This window comes from Rhinolophus ferrumequinum, chromosome 11 (genome assembly GCF_004115265.2).
Source record: "Rhinolophus ferrumequinum isolate MPI-CBG mRhiFer1 chromosome 11, mRhiFer1_v1.p, whole genome shotgun sequence".
In the NCBI taxonomy this organism is placed as follows: domain Eukaryota; kingdom Metazoa; phylum Chordata; class Mammalia; order Chiroptera; family Rhinolophidae; genus Rhinolophus; species Rhinolophus ferrumequinum.
In genome coordinates, this window is record NC_046294.1 from 76,413,559 (window position 1) to 76,436,504 (window position 22,946).

At 36.2% G+C, this 22,946-nt stretch overlaps 1 protein-coding gene across 3 annotated transcripts in view; it reads left to right on the forward strand.

Annotated features, from left to right (window-relative positions):
• The window catches only part of ELMOD1 (ELMO domain containing 1), a 69,754-nt gene that overhangs the window by 33,564 nt on the left and 13,244 nt on the right, over positions 1 to 22,946 (forward strand). For 2 of the 3 annotated variants that reach the window (XM_033121355.1, XM_033121354.1), the window contains exons 3-8: positions 5,603 to 5,748; positions 5,872 to 5,900; positions 6,701 to 6,798; positions 10,017 to 10,146; positions 15,918 to 16,051; positions 20,866 to 20,934. In XM_033121355.1, the coding sequence (XP_032977246.1) occupies positions 5,603 to 5,748; positions 5,872 to 5,900; positions 6,701 to 6,798; positions 10,017 to 10,146; positions 15,918 to 16,051; positions 20,866 to 20,934 (606 nt within the window). Of the gene's footprint in view, positions 1 to 5,602; positions 5,749 to 5,871; positions 5,901 to 6,700; positions 6,799 to 10,016; positions 10,147 to 15,917; positions 16,052 to 20,865; positions 20,935 to 21,559; positions 21,584 to 22,946 lie in introns of all 3 variants that reach the window. The other variant, XM_033121353.1, reaches the window with a different exon arrangement.

Consider the following 22,946-nt stretch of genomic DNA (forward strand, 5'->3'; position numbering starts at 1 on the left):
TATTTAAATATCAAATTTTTAGGTAGATAGTGATGCCATTAATTAATTAATAGAAACCTGTGCTTCCTTTTCTTTGAAAGGAAAAGGATAAGCCATTAATTAGATTTTTAGTTATCCCACGGTAGGCTGTTGCTCGCTAATCCGTCAGATATAATTTCCCTGAAACGTAGAAACAGTGCCCTTTGCAATAGAATTTAGAATAGTAGTGATCCAGGATACATTTATACTCTCTGCTTTTCAAAGGTAGTGTGATCTCTTCAGATAAAGAATTACGGACAAGACCACTGGGCCCACACTGCCTGGGCACTTGGCACTGCCTTGAGGCTGCTCAATAGGAAGAATCTGCTCTTGTTTTTCTAGAGGCCCACGAGTGGTTTCTTCATGTGATTTCCCCTTTCCAGTTCATGTATTAAGTCCTCTTTCTAATAGGAAGCTCATTACAGACAGGGTCCCATCTATAAGGCCAATTAATGAGTTAATTTCCAACTGATGGCCGGAGCCCCTGATTGGGAACTTCAGTAGAGCAACGGAAATTTTTTTAAGTGTCATTTTAGAAAGTGCATGAAATGTGGGAACATTGAACAAACAATGTTATTCTTATGGCCATTTAGATGAAGGGTGTTTTGTTTAGGAAACTGTGGTTTGGACCAAGAACTGGGATTATTTTGTACATTTTCTTCCTCACCGAGTGTACTTCTTATTTATTACAGGATTTCTTCAAGCAAGAATTAACTTTCATTAGCAAATTCATTGAAACTGTTCAAAATAAGCCACTTTTCTCTTATTATTTCAAAAGAAGACATCAGAGTCACAAATTTAAGATGATGGAGTAGTGTTGCATTACAGGTACCCACACCCCTCACCCTGCACGCAGGAGGCCTCATGGTTCTAGATGCATCTCCTGTTTCAGAGGCCCCATCCCTGCTGAATGGATTCTTCTCACCAGGCACCACAAGACAGGAGCTCGCTTTTATTTGGTAACAGAGATATGATCCATTTTGAATAATTTACTTTGGGTAGCTATTCTGGTTCAAGCTAGAGAACGAATGTTAAATAATAAAAGTGATCATAATTGCCTTTACAAAGAAAACTGCTGTGAACTCAGCCATATGTATACTTCACTCTGCAGCATACTAATAAATGGCAGTAACAGAAAATATTGGAAACAGAACACGTGTAAATCGCTGTTATTATTAAGTCAGAAATCGTTTTGGAGCACTATCAAAAGATGTGATTAAAAAACTAGAAACAAACACACAAAAACGCTGCTCTCTGTGCATGTAGTTATTAAAAATAGGAGATAGAGATCAGTATTTTCTTCTTGTAGTCTTGAAAATGTGATTGTTATTCCTACAAAATGTAGCACATGATTTCAGTAGTGAGTTGAGCATCTACCACCAGAATTTAAAAAACTAAGTCTAGTGTTACGAAAAAAAAAAAAGAAATACATTCTCCTAATTAAAACTAAGTTTTTTGGTTTGATGAGTCAGGCCAGGATTTAAAAGCAAGCAGACCTACAAACTCCCTGAACACTGGGCTCAGACAGTGGAGAAGGCGTGGCTATAATTCTTATTCTGAGAGTAGGAACAGAAAGCAAACGGGGGATCTGCTTTTATAAGTACATCTGAGATGTCTTCACTCAAGGTATGCAGTCAGAAGCATAAGGAGATAAACGAAATTAAAAGGACAAAAGGTTCTATGAATCCGAAAGTCCTTAAACTCAGATAAGAAACAGACACTCCTTTCCTTTCCTTCTCCCCTCCTCCCTCCCTCCTTCCTTCCTTCCCACTCCTCCTTCCCTCCCTTCCTTTCTCTTTCCCTCCCTTCCTTCCTTCCTTCCTTCCTTCCTTCCTTCCTTCCTTCCTTCCTTCCTTCCTTTCTTCCTCCCTCCCTTCCTTCCTTCCTTTTTCCTAAATCAACAACTGATTAGCTTAACATCATTTAAAAATCCATTTCTTAATTTCTTCTTTTTCAGGGTAGACATGCCAAACCAATTTAACATTCTCTCAAAATATTTAATCATTTTATTGTTCTCCTCTGGACCTTCAGCAGTCTTTCCATAAACTTTATAATTTAGGGACTTAAATAGATCCAAAAATGTAAGAAATGAGCTCCTGGCAGGAGTTGATGGTGAAGGACAGCCATCGCGAGATGCTCGTTGGAGGTTTGCTGATCTGCTCCTTTCATGAGGGAGTAAGCTGGGGATTGCTTCTGTCATCAGCATAAGCCTTCCAGAGTAAGGGGGAGCCCTCGTATTCCCATCTCTGACCATGTCTTAGGTTTATTATCTAAATGTAAAATAAATTATATCTGTCAAAACATTGATCTGATGATCTGGCTTGAAAAAATATAGTACCTAGCATAGCAAAAAAAATGTCTCACATAGCAAGCTGGCCTTTTAATGAAATATTTGTGGTATGTTGGCCCATTAGAAAGACAAGGAAATATATATATATAAACACACACACACACACACGCACACACACACACACACATATTTCCTTGTTTTTTTCCTTGATAATAAATAGCATTATCAGGACAACTGGCCCAGAAATTATGAAAGGGTAAGGAAGCAGTGTATATATTCACTTCACAATTGAAATGGGCATTTCTCTTTCATGATTTGTGATATTGTTTATGTGATTATGTGAGAGGGTTGTGACAGACCTCACAGAGTAGTGAGCCCTAAGAAATGATGCAGTATCTCTAACCCCTTACTGTAGATTTCCACTGGGTTTCCCTGTCTTTGACAGTTTGAACATCCTCAAGGGAGTTGAAAAAAAAAAGATGAAAGCAAGGAGAACATGATGTCTTTTCTCTCCTTTTATGTAAAGCTATCTTGATGCAAAACAGTTCCTCAAGCATTTTCTTCTCATATACAAGCAGGCCAGTGGGAGAAATTGCAGATGGGCTGTAAGTCACTCTCCATCTGGATACTTCCTGCCACCTAGGATGACAACTCCAGGTCTCAAGCCACATCTTTGTATAGATCTGATGGACAAGTTGCACAGCGAAATCTTTCTGTAGTTTAATTTAAGCTATAATATGGTCTGATGGCTTGTACCCTAAGAAGGGTAAATGCAAGGATTCTCCTTAAACAATAATCAGAACCCTCTTCTCCATGAAGATGTAGTACCCCACAAACCAGATTATCACGGACTCCTGACACACACACTTAAAGAGGCTTCGTTGGAGGAGCTGGCCCACATACTAGGCAAACTTTACTGGAAATTGCACATGGTACCATACGGGCAGATCTCATGGAAAGCTTTTATCCTTGACTTAGTAATAGGAATAATGCCAAATGGTAATTAATATCATTACCACTTGGCTGGTGACCAGTTCACAGAAATAGCACTCAATCTTTTTTCTGGCATAGCTATCCAAAAGTTGGGAAAATGGAAAACTGTTCCCAAGGAACAAGTTGAGATTTCATAAACTTTCGAACTCAACTATAATAATTAAAATCATCCACTACATTTATTTTTAGGATTACTTTTCTTGGGAGCTGATAACCTAATCCTAACAGATCTTAGAAAATATTTGACTGAAACAGTTGAATTTCAGACTTTACAATAGAATAAATTCACTTTTTGTCTTTCAGCAGAATCTAACTGACTTCACATAAAATTTTATATGCACTTTTATAATGGCTTTGGTGATTATTTTAGACATTTTAATGGTTGTTATAACTTTCAGTTTTTCTTAAATGAAATAATATATATGTATTAGAGAAAAAAATGAAAATATATTTAACCAAAAAAGAAAATAAATATAATTTTTCCCATTTAATTCCATTACCTAGAAATACCACTGTTAACATCTTTGTTTTGTATCCTGCCAGTCTTTTTCTCCTTGTTTACACCTCACCATTAATTTATTTTTATTGGGAAATACTGGGGAACAGTGCATTTCTCCGGGGCCCATCAGCTCCAAGTAGTTGTCCTTCAATCTAGTTGTGGAGGGCGCAGCTCAACTCCAAGTCCAGTTGCTGTTTTCAATCTTTAGGTGAAGGGGGTGCAGCCCACCATCCCATGTGGGAAATGAACTGGCAACCTTGTTCAGAGCTTGCACTCTAACCAACTGAGCCATCTGGCTACCCCCATCATTAAATGCTTTTGATTAATTTCTAAAGAAAAACTAGATCATCCTATAAAAATTTATTTCTAACTTCTTTCTATTTGGTAAGCATGTTCTGGACATTTTCTCATGTTATTAGTTATTCTAGAACATAATTTTATTACCTACAAAGGATTCCATTGTATTATCTTACTGTAGCAGTTTGGTTACTTATACTGTTTCCTCTGTTCCCTTTGTATTTATATGATACAGACCACATGCTTTTGTACAGGTTAGCCTTTTGGACTTTTTATTTTTAATACAGGCTGTTCAAGATATTGCAGCCAAAGCATGTGAGCAAAGGAACAGTCAAGGTGTTGGTTCATATTCAGGGATGAGGCTGTTGGTTAACTACTCGAATTCATCTGAATGACCCTGGATCACCTTATGTTAGAGTTGGAGGGAAATAGTGATTATTTGAGAAAATGAAACATCTTTTCTAAATGACACCAAAAGGAAGTAATGTAACTAATTCTGCCTCCTAGGAATGCATAGTGTTAAGAGAAGATGGGTTGAATATAAATTCCTGGTTGATAAGTCCTCTTCCATACCTTGAGTCATTTTGAGACTCTGAACAGAATTGTGAAGTAGTACACAGTCATATTAAAAATAAAACTCAACATAAAATACAGATTCACATGCCAGAGACTTTGTAGAAAAAGTACACGATTGATGACAATATACTTCATAGTCTGTTGAGGTATTTTTGGAGTGAGATGGGGTGTGCAATAAAGAAAACTTTGTTTAGCAGGAGCCAAGAACAAACTTGTCAAGGGCTGTAGTTTTGGGAAGGTTTAAATCAGAGGATGTTGGAGAACCAAAAGTCAACATGCTTGTTCAGTGAACCAATGAGGAGATCTTCCTGAAAAGTCCAAGAAGTATTGGGATTCATGAGCAGAGAAGACACGTAGCTACACAACCAGGTCTTCAAGGAGGACAACAGTTCCTAAAGGAAATCAGAGGGAGAAGAAAATAATGGAAACAAGGGGAGAATAAAATAGTGACCCAAAAAAGGGCACTGAAGATGGGTTGGAAATGAAGCAGGGCGAGCTGAGAGGCTGTCTACAGCGGCAGAAAAGTTTCCATGGCACGTTCTTTCCTAGTGTCTAAGGGAGAAACAAATTCTAGAACACAAAGATACTATTTTCAAGGTACTAATTTATTTTCAAAATGTTTTTAGGCAAAGATAGGAAAGGAAAGGATTCCCATGTCTCACCCTCAGTTTGTTGGAATATTAAATATCAAATAGGGCATTCTGGAGTTGCTTGCACTCAATAAGTGTGTTCTTGTAGATCTTCCCTCCCAATGATGGGTTTGTAGCTACCTCAAATAAAATAACATGGGACTAGAAAAATAAAATAAGCTGTAAACCCAGAAGTCTAATGGTTGGTTTTCTTCTGGGCTTCTTTTCTTGCTGGTGGTGGCTGCTTTCTATTCTCTTCCAGAGTTCTATTGGAAGGGTGCTATCTTTTGTTTTTGACAGAATGTTGATCCAGGTGTGCCTGTATTTTTACTGTAAATTTTTGTGGCGCTGCCTGAAATTTGTAATGAGGAAGTTGACTGGAAAATGTGAACTGCAACGGATCTGTTACAATACCAAGCCTGGAGCTTCTAGAACCATGAAAATTGGTAAGCATGAAACAAAGATGTGGGCAAAATGTAGGCTTGGTGGGATTGAGGATACAGTATAGTAATTTTAAATCACTTGTAAAGGATAATTTTAGAATGATTTTTTAATTGTCTCTTTTATAGAAACATCACTAAGGGATTCAAAAAGTAAGGTAAGTAAAATTATTTCTATATCTTTTCAGCAAATTTTCACTTGAAGCTTACCTCTGTCATCAAAAAGTAAAAAAATTTAAAAAGAAAATATACCATTGGCTGTGAAAATTAATGCAAACTTAGAAGAATTAACTGCCCATCACAAACCACTGTCCTTTTAACATGAAAACAGCCACTGTATGTGAAATTTTAGGTAGATGTATGATGCACTTATTTCTTCACTGTTGAATTCATCCTTTTTATACCTCTTCCTCAGTGTCCAAATTATTTAATTTTATACACAAGATTTTCCAAGAAAATCAAAGAAGCCACTATGCTAGCTTATAGTACATAATTAAGCATTCTCATAAGATAAAACTGTTTTTCCCCAAGATTCTTGAATATTATCATTTAATTTTAGCATCTTTAAGACTTTACCCACTCCCGCCATGCACTTCACTCAATCATAGACATAATTCCGAAATTAGCAGTGGAAACCAGGTATGTTGGGTGAGAAAAAGAAAACATAACATTTTAATATAAGGAACTTGAAACAGATGAAAATAGTAAAAAAAAATTAAAATAAAGAAACCTATAGTTTTGTTTTATGTTATTAACTTAATTAGGAAAATTGCACTATCCTCATCGTGAAAATGTTAAATTTATTAGAATTTAAATACTAAATCAATGTTTGCTTTTAGTTTAGTTTAGTATCTTCATAGAGAAGCTTTAAGCAAATACTTGAAGCCCTTATCTAAACAAACCCCACCTAAGCCACTGGTGTTCATGACAAGGGAACTCATTGAAATATGTTTTCTAGCTGTTGCAGACTTCAGTGAGTGTTCACCCTGATGCTATTGAAAAAACTATAGAAGACATCATGGAACTGAAAAAAATTAACCCCGACATAAATCCACAGTAAGAATATGTTTATTATTTTTGTAAACAAGTCACATGGCCACATATTTATTATTTCTATGGTGCTAGAGCTCTCTCTCTCTCTCTCTCTCTCCCCCTTACTCTCTTTTTTTCCCTCTCTCTTTCTATACATAATTCCACCACTTCCCCAAGCCCCAAACAATCATCTGCAATATTTTGACTTTCAGATAAAGAATAAAGAAAAAAGGTGTCTTTTTCATATTTGTAAACAGCAGTAACTTTGTACTTCTGTTGTGATTTATGCTAATGCTTTGAGATGCAATGAATGTAAGAAATATGATCGATGCCCTTGGTACCAGAAGATGAAATAAAGGGAACCCATTCATCAACAGTCACTCCGTGTGATGCCGGCGTTTTATATTAAAAGTTCAAATTGTGAATGTGCCCAAGCTGATTCTGCTCCATCGAGAATATTCCTTTAGTTCGTGACAGACTGAAAACCTTGGAGATGGTTCCTACCTGCTTGTCAAGAAGGCAGGCATATGTGGGAGGGAGAGATGGTTTTAATATGAAGACTTTAGAACTTTGTAATTTAGTCATCTCATCTTGGAAGTATTAAAATGCATTTGGCATTTTAAATGCAACGTTCAAAATTAGCTTTACATTTTCCATTGGGAACAGGAATTTTTCAGTAAAAATTTGGGCTAAGGCTATTGGTTAGAATAAATTCTACATGCAGATATATTGAGAGACAATTTAGGTAGATAACAATCAAATTCTCTTTTAGATATGCATAGCAACTTCAGATGTCACTGAGAAAGTCTTTTAATTGCCTAAGACGGAGCTGTGGTTGAAGGGAATTTCAGAGTTCATTTTGCATATGTCTGTCACTTAGAGGGATGCTAGGTACTAGCTACTAATTGGGGCTCATCACAAAACTCCATTTCCACTGGTCTCCATAGCATTCGTCCGCAGACACAACTAATTAACACCCTTTTCCTTATTCAGCCATTAAAGGTGATTTAATTATGCAGTAAATGTCTTTTTAAAACCTTCTGACATATATTTTATTTCTCTGAGAAAGTGATAAAAAGGCAATCCATTTTAAATTAAGTGGAACAGAAAATTTAAGACTATAGTTGGGCCTGAGGAATATATTAGATCTATAATCATATTTAAAGATTGGCTTAGATTTAATAGCAAATCTTTTCTCTCTCTTCTGTGAAAGTCATGTTTCATTCAAGAGCATTTTCTTGCCATCTTTTTGTTTGATTTCCTTTAGGAAAAAAAAAAAACCTTTTAGATAGTAGATTGTGTTTTTATATCTCAATATGGATCTTAGTACTTTTTTTCCAGATTGATGTTGGCAAAATGTGATTTTTAAAAATTAAACAATTTTCTAGAAAGATAAATCAAGAAATAGAGAAGGCTAGGGGAAATATTTTATAGTTTATCAAGCCATTACTACTATTAACCTCACTTTGTTTTAATTACATTTTTTTCAAGTTCGGCTTATTCTGGTGGTAAGAATCACTACAGTAAAAATTGAATTGGCTTCTCTTGTTTCCTCTTATTTCTCCCATTCTCTTCTTTCCCTCAAAATCAACTCTCTGCTCAGTCCTGCATTGATTTCCTGGGTGACCAGTGCCACTGTTCCTTTTTCCTAAATTTGAGTATCTGATTTAGTTTTTTGGTGCTATGGTAACAAGTAATTATAAGTGTCATTTAATTGAACGTTCAGTTTTATTTATGTCTAGCATTCTGGGTTATCTGGCACTGCCCTCTGTGTTTGGAGTAAGTATACAGTCCTGACAGAATTCTCTATTGCCCCCAACTTTAGACTTAACCTCTGTACATCTTATTCCCCTCACGAAACGGTGATGACGACACTGTCATCGTGTTTATAATGACCATCACCACACATTCAGTGAGTGAATTAGGAGTAGCAGTGTGTTAGACAGTAACTCTTGAAATTGCCAACGTTCAACTATTTTGAACCACCAAAGTGAATGACTATAAAGAATTTCACAAGAATAAATAAACATGAACCTTTAGATTTAAAAATGCCATCAAATGAGTATAGGAGAATAATTTATGTGACAGTAGTTTATATGAAAAAAGGATCTTGGTGATTAGTTAGCCATCTATTTAACAAACTTATGATGTTATGTGACTGCTGAAAGAGACCCTGTCTTTACCTTCTAGGTTGTAGGAGGGAAAAATAGCGTTCACATCACAGGAAGTAATGATCCTGTGTGCTGCACTTCCCAGATTGTTTTCTGTTCCAGTGATATACTGCAAAGGGCCTGTTAGTCAAATAATGTACATTCAGAGAAGACTGAGCAAGATAATAAAACATCTGAAAACCATGTCACGTGAGAAGGAATGGAAAGAATAGGGGTTCTGTTTTATTTTGGTTTGGTTTTTAACCCTGGAGATGAGACTAGCAGAAAGACTCACTATCTTAAAATCAATAGGCGTGTAGGGGAAAAGTGGAAATACATTTGCTCAGAGAACAGGATTTGAACCACTTGGTGATAAGGAAAGGAGATTTTGTTGCAGCCCTAAGAAAAAATGTTCAGACAACTCAAGAAGTCAGAATGGAATGAGAAATCTTATAAAGTAGTTTGTTCTTTCTCTTGGCATTGCTTCATCTTTCAGGAATGTTCCCAAGCAGAGGTGTTTTTGTTGTTGTTTTGTTGTTGTTGTTGTTTTGAATTTTTCTTACCCAGACCCCTGAGGGCTGTCTCTCTCTGTCTCTCTCTCTCTGTCTCTCTCTCTGTCTCGCTCTCTCTCTCTCTCTCTCTCTCACACACACACACACATACACACACACACACACACACACACACACACACACACACACACTTTTGAAGTGTTTCCGATATACCCACGTGGTGGGAGCTAAATGATTCATCCCTAAATTTTCATTATCACCTATATTCCCATTATCACCTATATTTTCTACATCTCACTTTCAAGTCACCTAAATAAAGAGCTCTCTTGTTTTTTAAGCCACATTGTTGCAACGTGGCTTAAGAAAAGGCCAGAATGAGAGGTAAGTTTAAACCAAGTTCTACAACTGTCTATGTGGAGCTTCAGCAAAAAATTGTTCTATTAGATAGCTCCTATTTGAGCAATTTCCTAAATATTATGTAAATATGAAAAGTCCTATTGTGCATGCAGCAAGTGAACAAATGCCAAAGTATGTGTTTTATTTTTCTTCATGTATGTTTGTTGTGTTTTGAACACCTTAGGTTGGGAATCTCTCTTCAGGCTTGCCTTCTGCAAATTGTTGGGTACAGAAATCTTATTGCAGATGTGGAAAAACTGCGCAGAGAACCCTATGACTCTGATAATCCCCAACATGAGGAAATGCTTTTGAAGGTTAGTCCTTGAATTCATTTCAGTCCTTGGCTTAGGTCAGCTACTGTGTGCCTGCTCTGTGCTAGGCACGGCTCTGAACATGGGGACACTGAATAAAACATGGGCATAAATGGTTTAATAAAGCCTACTGTTCTTGATTCTTTAGATGTTGGAGGTAAATTTTTCATTAGAAAATTCATGTGGGAATTTAGATGTAAAGCCAAGTTTCTTTTGTAATCTGAGAAAGCATCAGAGGTGATTTCTTTGGGCTTGCACATTTGGCTCAAGTTTAGATGGTTTAATTGTGTTGAAAGCCAATAGGAGAAATAGCATTTGTCAAAGAGTGATCTGGGATTTTCATTTATGGCTTTTAATAGACATCAAACATGAAGTTGATTTCTGCTTCAGCAATAGCCCTCTTGGGAAATTACCCAAGATCTTAGTGCTGAATATTTATTCATGTAACTTGGAGTATTAAAAGACGAGGTAAAGATTTACATCTGGAATATTAAATGTGCTGGAAGACTAATACGCAGTTATAAATACTCCCTCTGTGTGTCAAAGCTAAACCTTCAGAATATTATATGATCTGATGGTATATTATGAAACATTAATAAAACTTTACCTCAAAACACTGCATTTTGATTTAAAAAATTAAGACAAAAAAATTTAAATCAACCTTTAGAACTGCTCACCTGAAATGTTTTATAAATTCACTTCTGAAAATAGATGCTTTTTAAGATGGAGTGTTTCTTTGTCCTGTCCTAAAATTTAAAAAAGGCAGTAACAGACTTCAAAAAAAACATTTGTTTAGCTGCCTTAACTTTATCTTATTGAAAAATTTTCAATAGAAGATGTAATTTAAAAAATGTATCCTGTTGTGTTTTTATGTGAAGGAGTGTGTGTTTTCTGTGCACGTAAGTACTTAAGCAAATGACTCATTTGTCTCTACTAATTAGTGATAGACCTGATGTGCATCATTAAAAATTGAAGAAGGCTCATTCTTTGCAATAGTTTTTCTTCTTCTCTTTCTCTTCTGTTTAAGTTTAGCTAAGCTACTGGCTGAGCTTTATCTCCTTTTGCTGCCTTATTATTTTCTATTGTATGATTGAGCTAGTTGAGGTCAATAAAGTGATCTCAAGGTGGGGAATAAGAAGTGTATGAAAAAGACATGGTACAATTAACAGACTGGCCACAAGCACGTGAACAATTTAATAGAATAGCTGAGATGCCCTCTGAATCCGTGACATTTGGGAACCTGCTACGTGCCATCTTAGCTGATCTGTTGTATGTGTGCTGGCACATAGGTTTTCAACAAATATGGCTGGCTGCATGACTTTCTGTAGTTCATTCGATATGTGTCAAGAACTTTTGTGCTATGACTTATCTGTGGTCATGACTTAATCATGTATGTAATATCATTTTTTTATTGTCACCACTATAAGATGTAGGCAAGGTGATGGTTGTTGCCTTTATTTTAGAGGTGAGCAAGCTATAAACATGTCAGTCCAGGCTCTGATTCACACAGCGAGTAAATTATAAAGCCAGGACTATCCACTACTGTGTTAGACACTGCAGAAAAGTGCTTTTTCTACCCTTAAGTGGCTTGCAATCTAATTCTGGAGATATTACGCATTTACAAACATCACTAAATCTTAGCATCCCCTCAAACACCTCTTGAATGTTTTCTGTGCCCACTGCCTTATTCTAGCCATTATCTCCAACTTGGGGTATTAAAATAGCCTTTTAATTCTGCCACGAACACTTCCTCTGTTCCATCTCCTAAAATACTGTTGGAGGCATTATCTAGTCATGTCATTCTCTAAGTTAACAATGTTCAGTTCCCTGTGTCTGATAGCAGAAAGTCCATGCATCTTAGCATGCATTTCGGACCCTTTCCAATTTATTTCTCTAAACCATCTCTCCTGTATCCCCATTATGTATAGTACATGCTCTGTATAATGCCATGCTCTGTCATTCACCCTAACCCAGAATAGGCTGTGCCCTCTGTTACTCATTATTTTCACAAAAGTAGGCTAATTTTTTAAAAATCCTTATTTATTGAATTTTGAAATCTTCGGTAGCCTCCCCAAACAAATTTAGGAGTGGGGTCTGTATACTCGTCTGTAGTTTCTTCCAATTCCAAGTATGATAATAACAAAATGGATAATAATAAAACACCCACTGAGTGTTTAGTATGTGCCAATCATTACAGTGTCTCAATAACCTCGTGGTGAGATATTGGTATTATCCCTACTTTTCAGGTGAGAAAACTGTGGCTGGGCAGTTAAGTGACTGCCCAAGGCTCACACACTTAGAAAGGACTCCACACTCTGCACTGCACTACCTTTCAAAGGAGACACCGTGTCTTGTTCCCATTTGTATTTTCAGAGGCTGGGCCATGGTGTGTGTTTAACTGCCCAAGCTTAGGGTTCTTCATTTTTAAAATGGGTAACAATGCCCTTGTTACCTATTATAAAATCGTTCAGAACAAGGGTCTTCAAATTAAAGTCTATGGGCCACTCATTTTTGTAAATAAACTTTTGTTGGAATACATCCATTCCTTCATTTATGTATTATTGTCTGCTTTTGTACTAAATGGCAAAATTAAGTAGTTGCAGCAGGGACTGTATTGCGACCAAAGCCTAAAGCATTTACTGTCTGGCCCTTGACAGACAAAGTTTGCCACCTCCTGGTTTAGAGGCTTCAGTAATATATTGTCGTAGTGTTCAAGTGCTTTGATTTATAAACATGAGACCATTTTCAATGTTTCTACTTCACGTCTTAAAGTATTAAAAAAATCTGAATTTTATGATCATTTAAACATAGCCTGGGATGAAAATAAATAATATCACTTTATATTCATGTAGTACTGTCCACACAAGTTATTCAAATGGACAGTTCTAGTGATCATTTCTAACCAAATTAATAATAAAAGCACAATTTTAGATGGAGTCATGTCTTAATAGAAACAATATAACCCAGAATGAAAAGATGCTGTCCTGATAAGAAGACATAGTCCCATGGTGGCCTCACTGGAAAGCTGCTTCTTGATTGAGTGGGTGGATGAATGGCAGCTTGCCCTTCTTGTTCTGTAGCAGACCTTAAAAAGGCAGAAGTGTTCAAATAAGCTTGCAGTAAAGGCTTCGTGCAAAGAGAGTAGAATTAAACAGAGCACCAGCCACGAGGGATAATAGTCTCACTGAGAGTACAGCTTCCACATCTGTGGCTTATCATCTGCCACAGGAGTCATCGTTGGTAGCTCCGGGTGTCCTGCACTTGGCAGGTGGCATTGTAATAACTCTACTCCCAGGAGTGCAGTTGTAAATAGCCGGAGCCCTCAAAGCCCCCCACCAAATACCCCCCTACACCTCAGTTCAGTTTTCCACTTGGCTTCGAATGTGCAAGAAATGACCTTACCTTCAGGGGCACCTTGCCTCTTACCTTTACGTTTTTTCAGGGATGAACCTATCTATCAGAAGAGAATCCAATAATTCAAGCATTCTTACAGGAAATATGCACATGGTAGTTCTTCATATATGTATGTTAGCATAATCAGCTTTCATTTTCCAAGAAAGTGACCCTTATTAAAGCAGAGAGGATTAAGAACTTAATTAAGAACACTTTTGAGCCATTAGTCTAGTCTGTCATGAAACATGAAATTATTAAAATGGAATTTCTTTTTAAGGAATTTTATTATTTAAACTTTTTACTCTCCAAACTAAGTATTCCCCTGATGAATGAGGTTTATAACTTACCTGTAGAAATAAAATGCTTGTTTTTTCCCTTTTATTCTACTCACTTTATGAAACCAAGTAATTTTTAATTAAATTTATTGGGGTGACATTGGTTAATAAAATTATATAGGTTTCAAGTGCACAATTCTATAATACATCATTTATGTATTGCATCGTGTGTTCACCATTCAGAGTCAGTTCTCCTTCCATCACCATATATTTGACCCCCTTTCCCCTCTTCTACCACTCTCCTCCCCTGTTAATCTCTGGTAACCACCAAACTGTTGTCTGTGTCTACGAGTTTTTGTTTCTCTGTTTGTCTTGTTTCGTTGTTGCTTTCAGTTTTATATCCCACATATGAGATTATCATGCTAAGTGAAATAAGTAGACAGAAAACACCAAGAACCACACGATTTCATTCATCTGGGAAAACAGACATTTTAAAACCGAATAGGACCCAGAAATTACGTCAAATTATTACCCAAATGACTATGATGAGCTTTACAATCTGTTTCCTTTTGTTTGCTTGTTTTTTTATTGTGGCAGTAACTAACTCAGTTCCTTAAGGAGCTTTAAAAAGAGACCTTTTCTCTTATTTTTAATACTCTTCTAATGAACCCATTAACATTTTCTGTTTTGATGAATGCAGAGCACTGGCAAATTTTTGTATGGATACTATAAAAAGAGATTTTTTTATACCTATGTTTGATATTTTGCTCTGAAGTGTGATAGATTTTCTTTCCTTTTTTTTGAAAATTTTCTCTCACTCTTTAGATTGAATTTACCTGTTGTACCACTAACATAGAATATCGTATCATTTGAATATACATAATTTTGGATTAGTACCTAAATTAACTTTAATGTATTACAACTTTTTTTGTTAGTATTTCCTGTAGTTGAACATTGTTTTATACTGCCAGATATGTGATGTCACATATCTGACATCACAGATATGTGATGTCATATAAACATGGTGTTTGCATATTCCTGTTCTGCTTCAACTTTAAAATCCATATAACATAGAATAATCAATGTAGAAGGTGAATTATGTCTGAAATCATAATAAGGAAATTTTATATTTGCATTTGCCTCTATCTATAGATGATATAATACAAAATAGTATTAATACTTTAGAAAAGTAAATTTGCTTACATGCCCACCTATATTTATTAGAAAGAACTAATAAAACATTACATATTTATACAGCTGTGGTGTCTTACTTTCTCTCTCAAGTAATGATATGTGTTGAACCTATCTTTTTCCAAAATCTTTGAAAATTAGAACCAGTTTCTTAAGCAGTGAAGAGCATAGTCCTTAAAATTTCTATTTGTCTATTAATATAATTGATTGTATTGAAATTTTTTAGGTAACTCTTAAAAATGATAATATATTTTGAGGTTTGTTCCTTTATTAATGATATGATATTTACTCTCACCCTTGTTATAAGTGAGTCCTAAGAAATAAAACTCAACTCAGTCCACTTTTCTTTTCGTTAACAATGCTGCTCAAAGTTTTGCTATAAAATAAGATGAGCATTTTGTGAGGGTTGGAACAATGCATGGCCTCAAAATGTTCCCTGGACTCCCCTTCCGTTTATTCTCTTACGTATTTTGGGGGGATTCCAAAGAGCTTTTGTGGAAGATATATATCTGATTAGAAATTAAAATAGAAATATTTAAAACACTAAAATATAAAAGTACATATTCCGTTGCCTTCAGAGGAATGACATCTTCAAATGTCATGCAGTCTCTAGAAAATTCCACTGTGAGAAGATGAGAGTGAAAAGTCAAATAAGCTATTATTTTTATTATGAAATAGTTTTTACCTCCCAGACCTTCTGAAAAGGTCGTGGGATCCCTCCAGTAATCTTCAGACCATACTTTGAGAACTGCTATAATAGATAATTGAAAGATGATCAAATCTTTAATTGTAACGTATTTGCATGTATTCATCTTTTGCAAAGCTCCTCCTAATGATGTAGATTACAAAATTTGAGCCAATAGGAAAAAGTATGTGTGTGTATACCAACAGGCTAATTTTCTTTCTTGTCTCCAGTTATGGAAATTCTTGAAGCCCAATACTCCACTGGAATCTCGGATTTCTAAGCAATGGTGTGAAATTGGTTTCCAAGGTGACGATCCTAAAACAGATTTTCGAGGAATGGGTCTTCTGGGACTGTACAATTTGCAGTAAGTACAATAAAGAATGGGTAAGTATTAAAGGCTATTCTGGTCTCCTCCTATTGGAATGACAAAATTGAGTTATTAGTTCCAAAAGCTACTTCCCAGAAGACCCCAAGAAAACATTCAATAAATAGTTGTAATGCTTATTTTTTTGGTAGAAGCATGTTAATGAAAATCTTACACTGTTTGTCATTTCACCCTCAAGCTCTAAAAAACATCAACATTACCTTATATTTTCCTAAATGTCATTATCACACCTAACAAAATTAACAGTAATTCTTTGATGTCATCTGTATCCAGTCCATATTCAAATTTCTCAGTTCTCTCAAAATTCTTTTTATAGCTGGTTTTTTCTAATCCAGTTCCATAAAAGATCTCTAAATTGCACTTAGCTGTTACGGCTCTCCAGCCTTTTTAGATTAGAGTAGTCTCCTGTCTCTGCCCTCTCCTTTTGCTCCCTTCACCATATCATTAGTTTGTGCAAGACTCTGAGTCCCATGGTCTAGATTTGTCTGTTTCCATTTATACCTATCCCTTGTGTGTCCTGAAAATTGGAGGTATTCAGAGGCTTGAATAAGTTCAGGTTGACATCACAGTGGGAGGCCTGAAGTGTTCCCACTCTCAGTCCTTTGCTGAGATGGATCAGAGTACTCATAGCTGATGACTCCATTATGAAATCTCTCATCAGCCATTTATCTATCCTCCTCCCGTAATCATTTCCTCTTCCAGTGATTTCCACTGAACCAATAATTAATTGTGCAAAAACTGTATTTCTAATTCTGTTATTCTTCCTGTAGTTGTTGGCTAGAATTCTGTCAAGATTCAGTTTTCTTTATCAACTATGGTTTTTTATTTCTCTAAAATCTAGGCAGACCAGATGCTCACAAAATAAATTGCCAATTTTTAGAGTGAGGACTTGGTGCTCCAGTTCCCTTGTTCAGGAATTAGTTGTTATTCAACTAATTGGACTCATTACTTTTTTATGCTTAAATTGAGTCATTTGTGGCCATTATTTTTCACAACAGAGGGAGTCCTTTTAAGTTGGTTTTTGTGTCCTTTGACCCTACCTTATTAGTGAGAATAGTGATGTATTTTGTTTAAGAAATTAAGCCTTAGTCATTTTTTAAATATTAAATATTTTTTTCAGTTACAGATGAAATACAATATTATATTGGTTTCAGGTGTGCAACATCGTGATTAGACATTTACATAATTTACAAAGTAATCACCCCATTAAGTCTAATACCCATCTGACACCATACATAATTATATTATTGACTATATTCCTTATGCTATTCTTTACAACCCTATGACTACTTCGTAACTACCTATTTGTGCTTCATAATCCCTTTCCCATTTTCACCCATCCCCCCAACCCCATGCACATCTGGCAACACTCAAAATGTTCTCTGTATCTATGAGATTGTTTCTGTTTGGTTGTTCATTTATTTTGTTCTTTATAGTCCACATGTAAGTGAAATCATATGGCATTTGTCTTTTGCTGTCTGACATAATGCACTCAGCACAATACGCTCCAGGTCCATCCATGCCATGGCAAATGGCAAGAACCCATTCCCTTCCATAACCGAGCAGTATTCCACTGTATACCACCTACTCTTTATCCACTCATCCATTGACAGACACACAGGTGGCCTCCACATCTTGCCCATTGTAAACAACCCTGCAGTGAATATATGGATGTACACGTCCCCTCAAAGTAACATTTTGAGTTTCTTCGGATAAATACCCAGAGATGGGATTACTGGTTCCTTCTTTGTCTTTTGTTATAGTCTTTGTTTTAGAGTCTACTTTGTCTGGTGTAAATATTGCTACCCCAGCTTTTTTGTTTGTTTGTTTTCATTTTCATGAAATATCTTTTTCTATCCCTTTACTTTCAGTCCATGTGTGTCTTTCAATGTGAAGTGAGTCTCCTGTAGGCAGCATATGTAAGGGTCTTCTTATTTGTTCAGCCACCCTATGTTTTTTGATTGGAGCATTTAATCCAGTTATATTGACAGTAATTGTTGAGAGGTATATAGTTATTGCCACTTTATTATTCATAGTTTTGACCTTTTTTTCTTCTTCTTAAAGAAGTCCCTTTAAAATTTCTTGTAATACTGGTTTGGTGGTGATAGACTCCTTTAGCTTATTGTCTGGAGAGCTCTTTATCTGTCCTTCGATTCTAAATGATAGTTTTTCTGGATGGAGTAATCATGGTTGTAGGTCCTTGCTTTTCATCACTTTGAATATTTCATGCCAAGCCCTTGTGGCCTGTAAAGTTTCTGTTGAGAAATAAGCTGACATTCTTATGGGAGCTCCCTTGTAGGCAACTGACTGCTTTTCTCTTGCTGCTTTTAAGATTCTCTCTTTGTCTTTAACCTTTGGCATTTTAATTATGATGTGTCTTGGTGTGGGCTTCTTTGGGTTCATCTTGTTTGGGACTCTCTGTGATTCCTGTGCTTATATGTCTATTTCCTTCACCAGGTTAGAAAGTTTCTGTCATTATTTTTCAAATAGGTTTTCAATTCCTTGCTCTCTCTCTTCTCCTTCTGGTACCTCTATGATACGAATGTTGGTACATTTGATATTGGCCCAGGGGTGCAGTCTCCCTGGTTACCTGAGCCGGTTGCTACAGGTGTGACCCTTGTGTGGGTTGTGTGTGCCCTCATGTTGTAGTTGAACCATTTCTAGGCTTAGGGCTACTTAGCAAGAGGTACAGTGCACACTGAGGCCAGATGCTGCTTGTTTTGGTTTTGTGAACCTTTGAGAGATTTTGGAAAAGTCCACAGCATGAACCAAGATAGGCTGTTTATATGGAAAAGCCACTAGAAGTGGCTTAGGTGGACCTGAAAGTTGGGTGGGGCAAGATCTCAGGGAATCACCAGGGTGGGGCAAATGATGTTAGCCAGGTTGGTGGATACTTTGGTAGGGCACCTGACTAAGTCTGCAGCCTGGGAGGAGGGAGGGCTTCTGCCAGCCCTTCTGTCTGGGATAAAGCTGCCCCTCCAGCTCTCGCTCTGCAGCCAGACAATTTATTTCCTCCCTGTATGTCCCTGGTGTCTTTCAAGCTGCTGCCCCAGTACTGGAGCTCAGAGAAAGTAAGTCCATCAATGAGTGGGTTTTTGCATGGGCTCTTTAAGAGGAATGCCTAGGTTGCCCTCTGTCTCTAGCTGTCTTCTGTCTCACTCAGCCACAATCTCCACTGGTTTTCACAGCCAGAAGTTGTGGGGACTTCTCTTCCCAGCACTGGAACCCTGGGTAGGGGAACCTGGTGTCGGGTTGGGACCCCCTTACTCTTCTGGGGAGATTTCCAAAGCCAAGATATTCCTCCCAATTTCTAACTGCCACATGCGAGTGTGGGACCAGCCCATTTTGCGTCTTCACCCCTCCTACCAGTCTCATGGTGAATTCTTCTGTATGTCCTTAGTTATAGAACTTCTGTTCAGCTAGCAGGCAATTCTCAGTGATGGCTATTCTGTAGTTTGGTTGTGATTTTCATGTGATCTTGAGAGGATGCAAGCACAGCGTTTACCTGCTCTGCAATCTTAACTAGAAAAATCCTTACTCAGTCATTTTTTTTATGGCACCCAATTATCCCCCTAGATTTTTGCCGTTATTTTAAATTTAGGAAATGTTTTAAATGCTACATTATTATGTAATGTGAATGAATAAAAAGTAAAGTTTGATGACAAAGGTAGTGTTATAAATAAGTGGGTAAAGGAAGAGCTTTTGAGTAAGTAGAGCTGGGACAATTGCCCTTCCATTTAGGGGGAAAAAAAAAATTGAATCTCTCCCTCTCCTCAGTGGCATAAACTATAAAAGAAAAATCAATAAATTCCACACATTAAAATTGAAAACTTCCATAAGATAAGCTACCCTACATAAAGTGAAGAGATAAGCCAAAACTGACACCTAAGTGATCAAGGATCCATATCCTGGACTATATTATTCTCTGAAGGGTTATTTGTCTTATTTATTTGAGGATATTTTTAGATATACTAGACCAATAAATATAAACAGGCAAGACATGAAAGAGGAAACCTAAATGATTAACAAAAATATGAAAAGAAACTCAATTTCATTAATAATCATGGCCATGTGTATCAAATTTGCTGATTTCAGTTTGAAATTTTCTGAGAGAAAATTTAAGAGCTTGTTTTATCCTTTAGATTTATGCAGGAAATATATTCATGTCAAATTAAATAATATGTGCTATAGGTTTATTTTCAATTTGTTGTTATGAAGTACTCTTTATGACTTATTATTTAGAGTCTGTAAGCTTTTTGTATTTATTAGGAAATTTCATTGCTCCTTTCTCCCCAGAACAAAATTTTATTTTTAATATCGCTAAGCTCTGTATTTTCCATTCACCCAGAATTCAAATACCCCATGAATATTCTTCAAGGAAAATGTATTTGAAACACATCCTCTATCACCTCCTTTAGTCATTTCCTTTCTGTGCCCTTTGGCTGTCACTGTCCTCACCATGTCCCTTCATCCAGGCTTTTCTGCCTTCGGAGGGGCCTCTGCCTATAACCCCTTTTAGTAAGAATACCTTTGGCTCTGTGGGGAATGACAAAGTTCATAATTAAATTTCCAAACCTACTGGAATCATTCTTAAATCTTTGTTTTACAACTAGCCTATTTTACTGTCATTATATTTGGGAAATTCTATTTTGGAAAGCTGTTCTCTGGAGGAGCTGAAGCAAGTGATAATGTTGTGCTGGTATCCATCTCTGAATCCAAAATGGCCTCAAATTGGATTAAAATGATGTATTCAACATGTATGGAGTTATGGTTTTCTTTCCCTCCAACTGCAGGTATTTTGCGGAAAGGGATGCTACAGCAGCTCAGCAGGTCCTCTGTGACTCTCTTCATCCAAAATGCAGGTAATTGTTGAAAATAAATGGGAGGAGAACTTACTGGGTGGTGAGCATGCAATGTGATATATAGATGATGTATTATAGAATTGTACACTTGAAACCTATGTAATTTTACTAACCATTGTTACCCAAATGAATTTAATTTTTTTTCAAAGTTGATTAGGCTTTATGGATGAGGTAGAATTAACTTCATGTCCTACATGTATCTGTTGATGAGATTCTGAGGAGAGTCAGTCCACCAGAAATGAGGCTTAAAGCTCTTTCAACCAAACCCTTTTGACCAATGTTGAATAGGACAGTTAAAACGTCAGGTACTTATTATGGGATTGAGGATGTAAAGTGGCATGATTCAGGTGAGATATCTGTTTAAAGGGACTGATAATGTCACTGGTGTCCAGGAAGACTGAGGAGTTAGGCATTGGAAGGAGAAAGGAGGGTTTGAAAAAGAGTTCAGAGACAAGGGAGCAGGATGAGGTAATAGAAGGGAGAATGGAAGGCATGACATCAGGGGTTAGCTGAAAAAGTCTGGAATTGCTGAGGCTTTTTTTTTTTAAAATAAAATTCTAGATTCTAAATTATTTGCATTTTCATTTACCTTTCTAAATTTTTTTCTTTAACTGATTACATGAAGGGATATCACTAAAGAGGAAATAAGGTATTTTTTTCTTTGCTTTTGTGTTTTGTTGCTTTTATTTTATTTTAGAATAAGAATGGGCAAGAACTTTTAAAGATATATTATATAAATTCATGAAAAGTTTTCAAAAAGCAAATATTTCCCAATGTTTTATTTAATATAGTTTATTATATTTGGGCATTTCAGTGAGAGAAATAACAGACTAGACCAACCTGATAGAATATGTCAAAGAACCTTTTTGCAGCCATTACTATACCTAGTTAGAGAAACATTTTAAACACTTCATCTAAAACCTGAACACATCACCACATATGCTTTGACCCCATCTACTCCCTAGAGAGGGACATTTTGTTTGAGAATTCTTTTGCACAGAGAAAATTTGCTCTTCTATTAATGTATTTCTAATTTCATTATTAAATATAGTAATATACAGATATGCTTTAGTCACTCTTATTATAAGTTCTGCTATTTTGAAATCATGGTTTTGTTTCACTTTTTTCTCTTCAGCATGGCAAGTTCCTTGTTAGTGTTCATGTTTGCTAAATAAGTCCAAAATTGTATCATACCATTTTCGAAATTCAGAAGCACGTTGACTTTGGGGTCCACCTCCTACCTTACTATTATACTTATTCTAGCTTCTGTTGACTAAGGTTTATTAAATTAAACTATACTTCTCAAATTTATATTTATACTCTTTTATAAGATTAAATTTTTATTTTATTTATCTTTTATTTACTTTGGAAAAACACTAAAATCACTTAGCTCTTTTTTGGTGTGGTACATAATTAAAATTGAGCTATTTTAATTTTTAACTACATTTTCTGAATTGCATATTACTGTAATATAGAGACTCTTGAACTCCCTCTAATTAAAATTGGCTGGGGAGTCTGTGTGCACTTTCCCGAAGGAGCATCATCCAGAAGACATGAACCCTCCATGGTTTTGGGCAAGTGACAATAAGCTTAAAATGTTTCTTGATTAACCAGTGAAAGGGGATTAATTTTGTCTATCAGCCATTCTCAGAGAAAAATTTTATAGTCTTATCTCCTGTGTCAGCTGTCAGAGAGTAAGTATTTGAGGGTTTGTGTGATTACTCCTATTTAAAGAGAGGCTAGCATATGTGTGCGCATGCACACACACACAGGCGTGTAGATAAAACTGTCATGCGTTGGTCCTTCAAGCTACTATAAAATTGACTAGGTGAAGTTCAAGTATTGGTGGCACATGTCACTGAATACATGTCAGAATGTATTGAAAATGTTACTTTACCAATGTCTGAAAGAAGTATATATTGACTGATTGTGATATCAACATAGGTTCTGTCAGGCCCTGACTATTTCAGGTGTTCAACAAGAAGAAGCCAATATATACTAAGGAAAGCTCT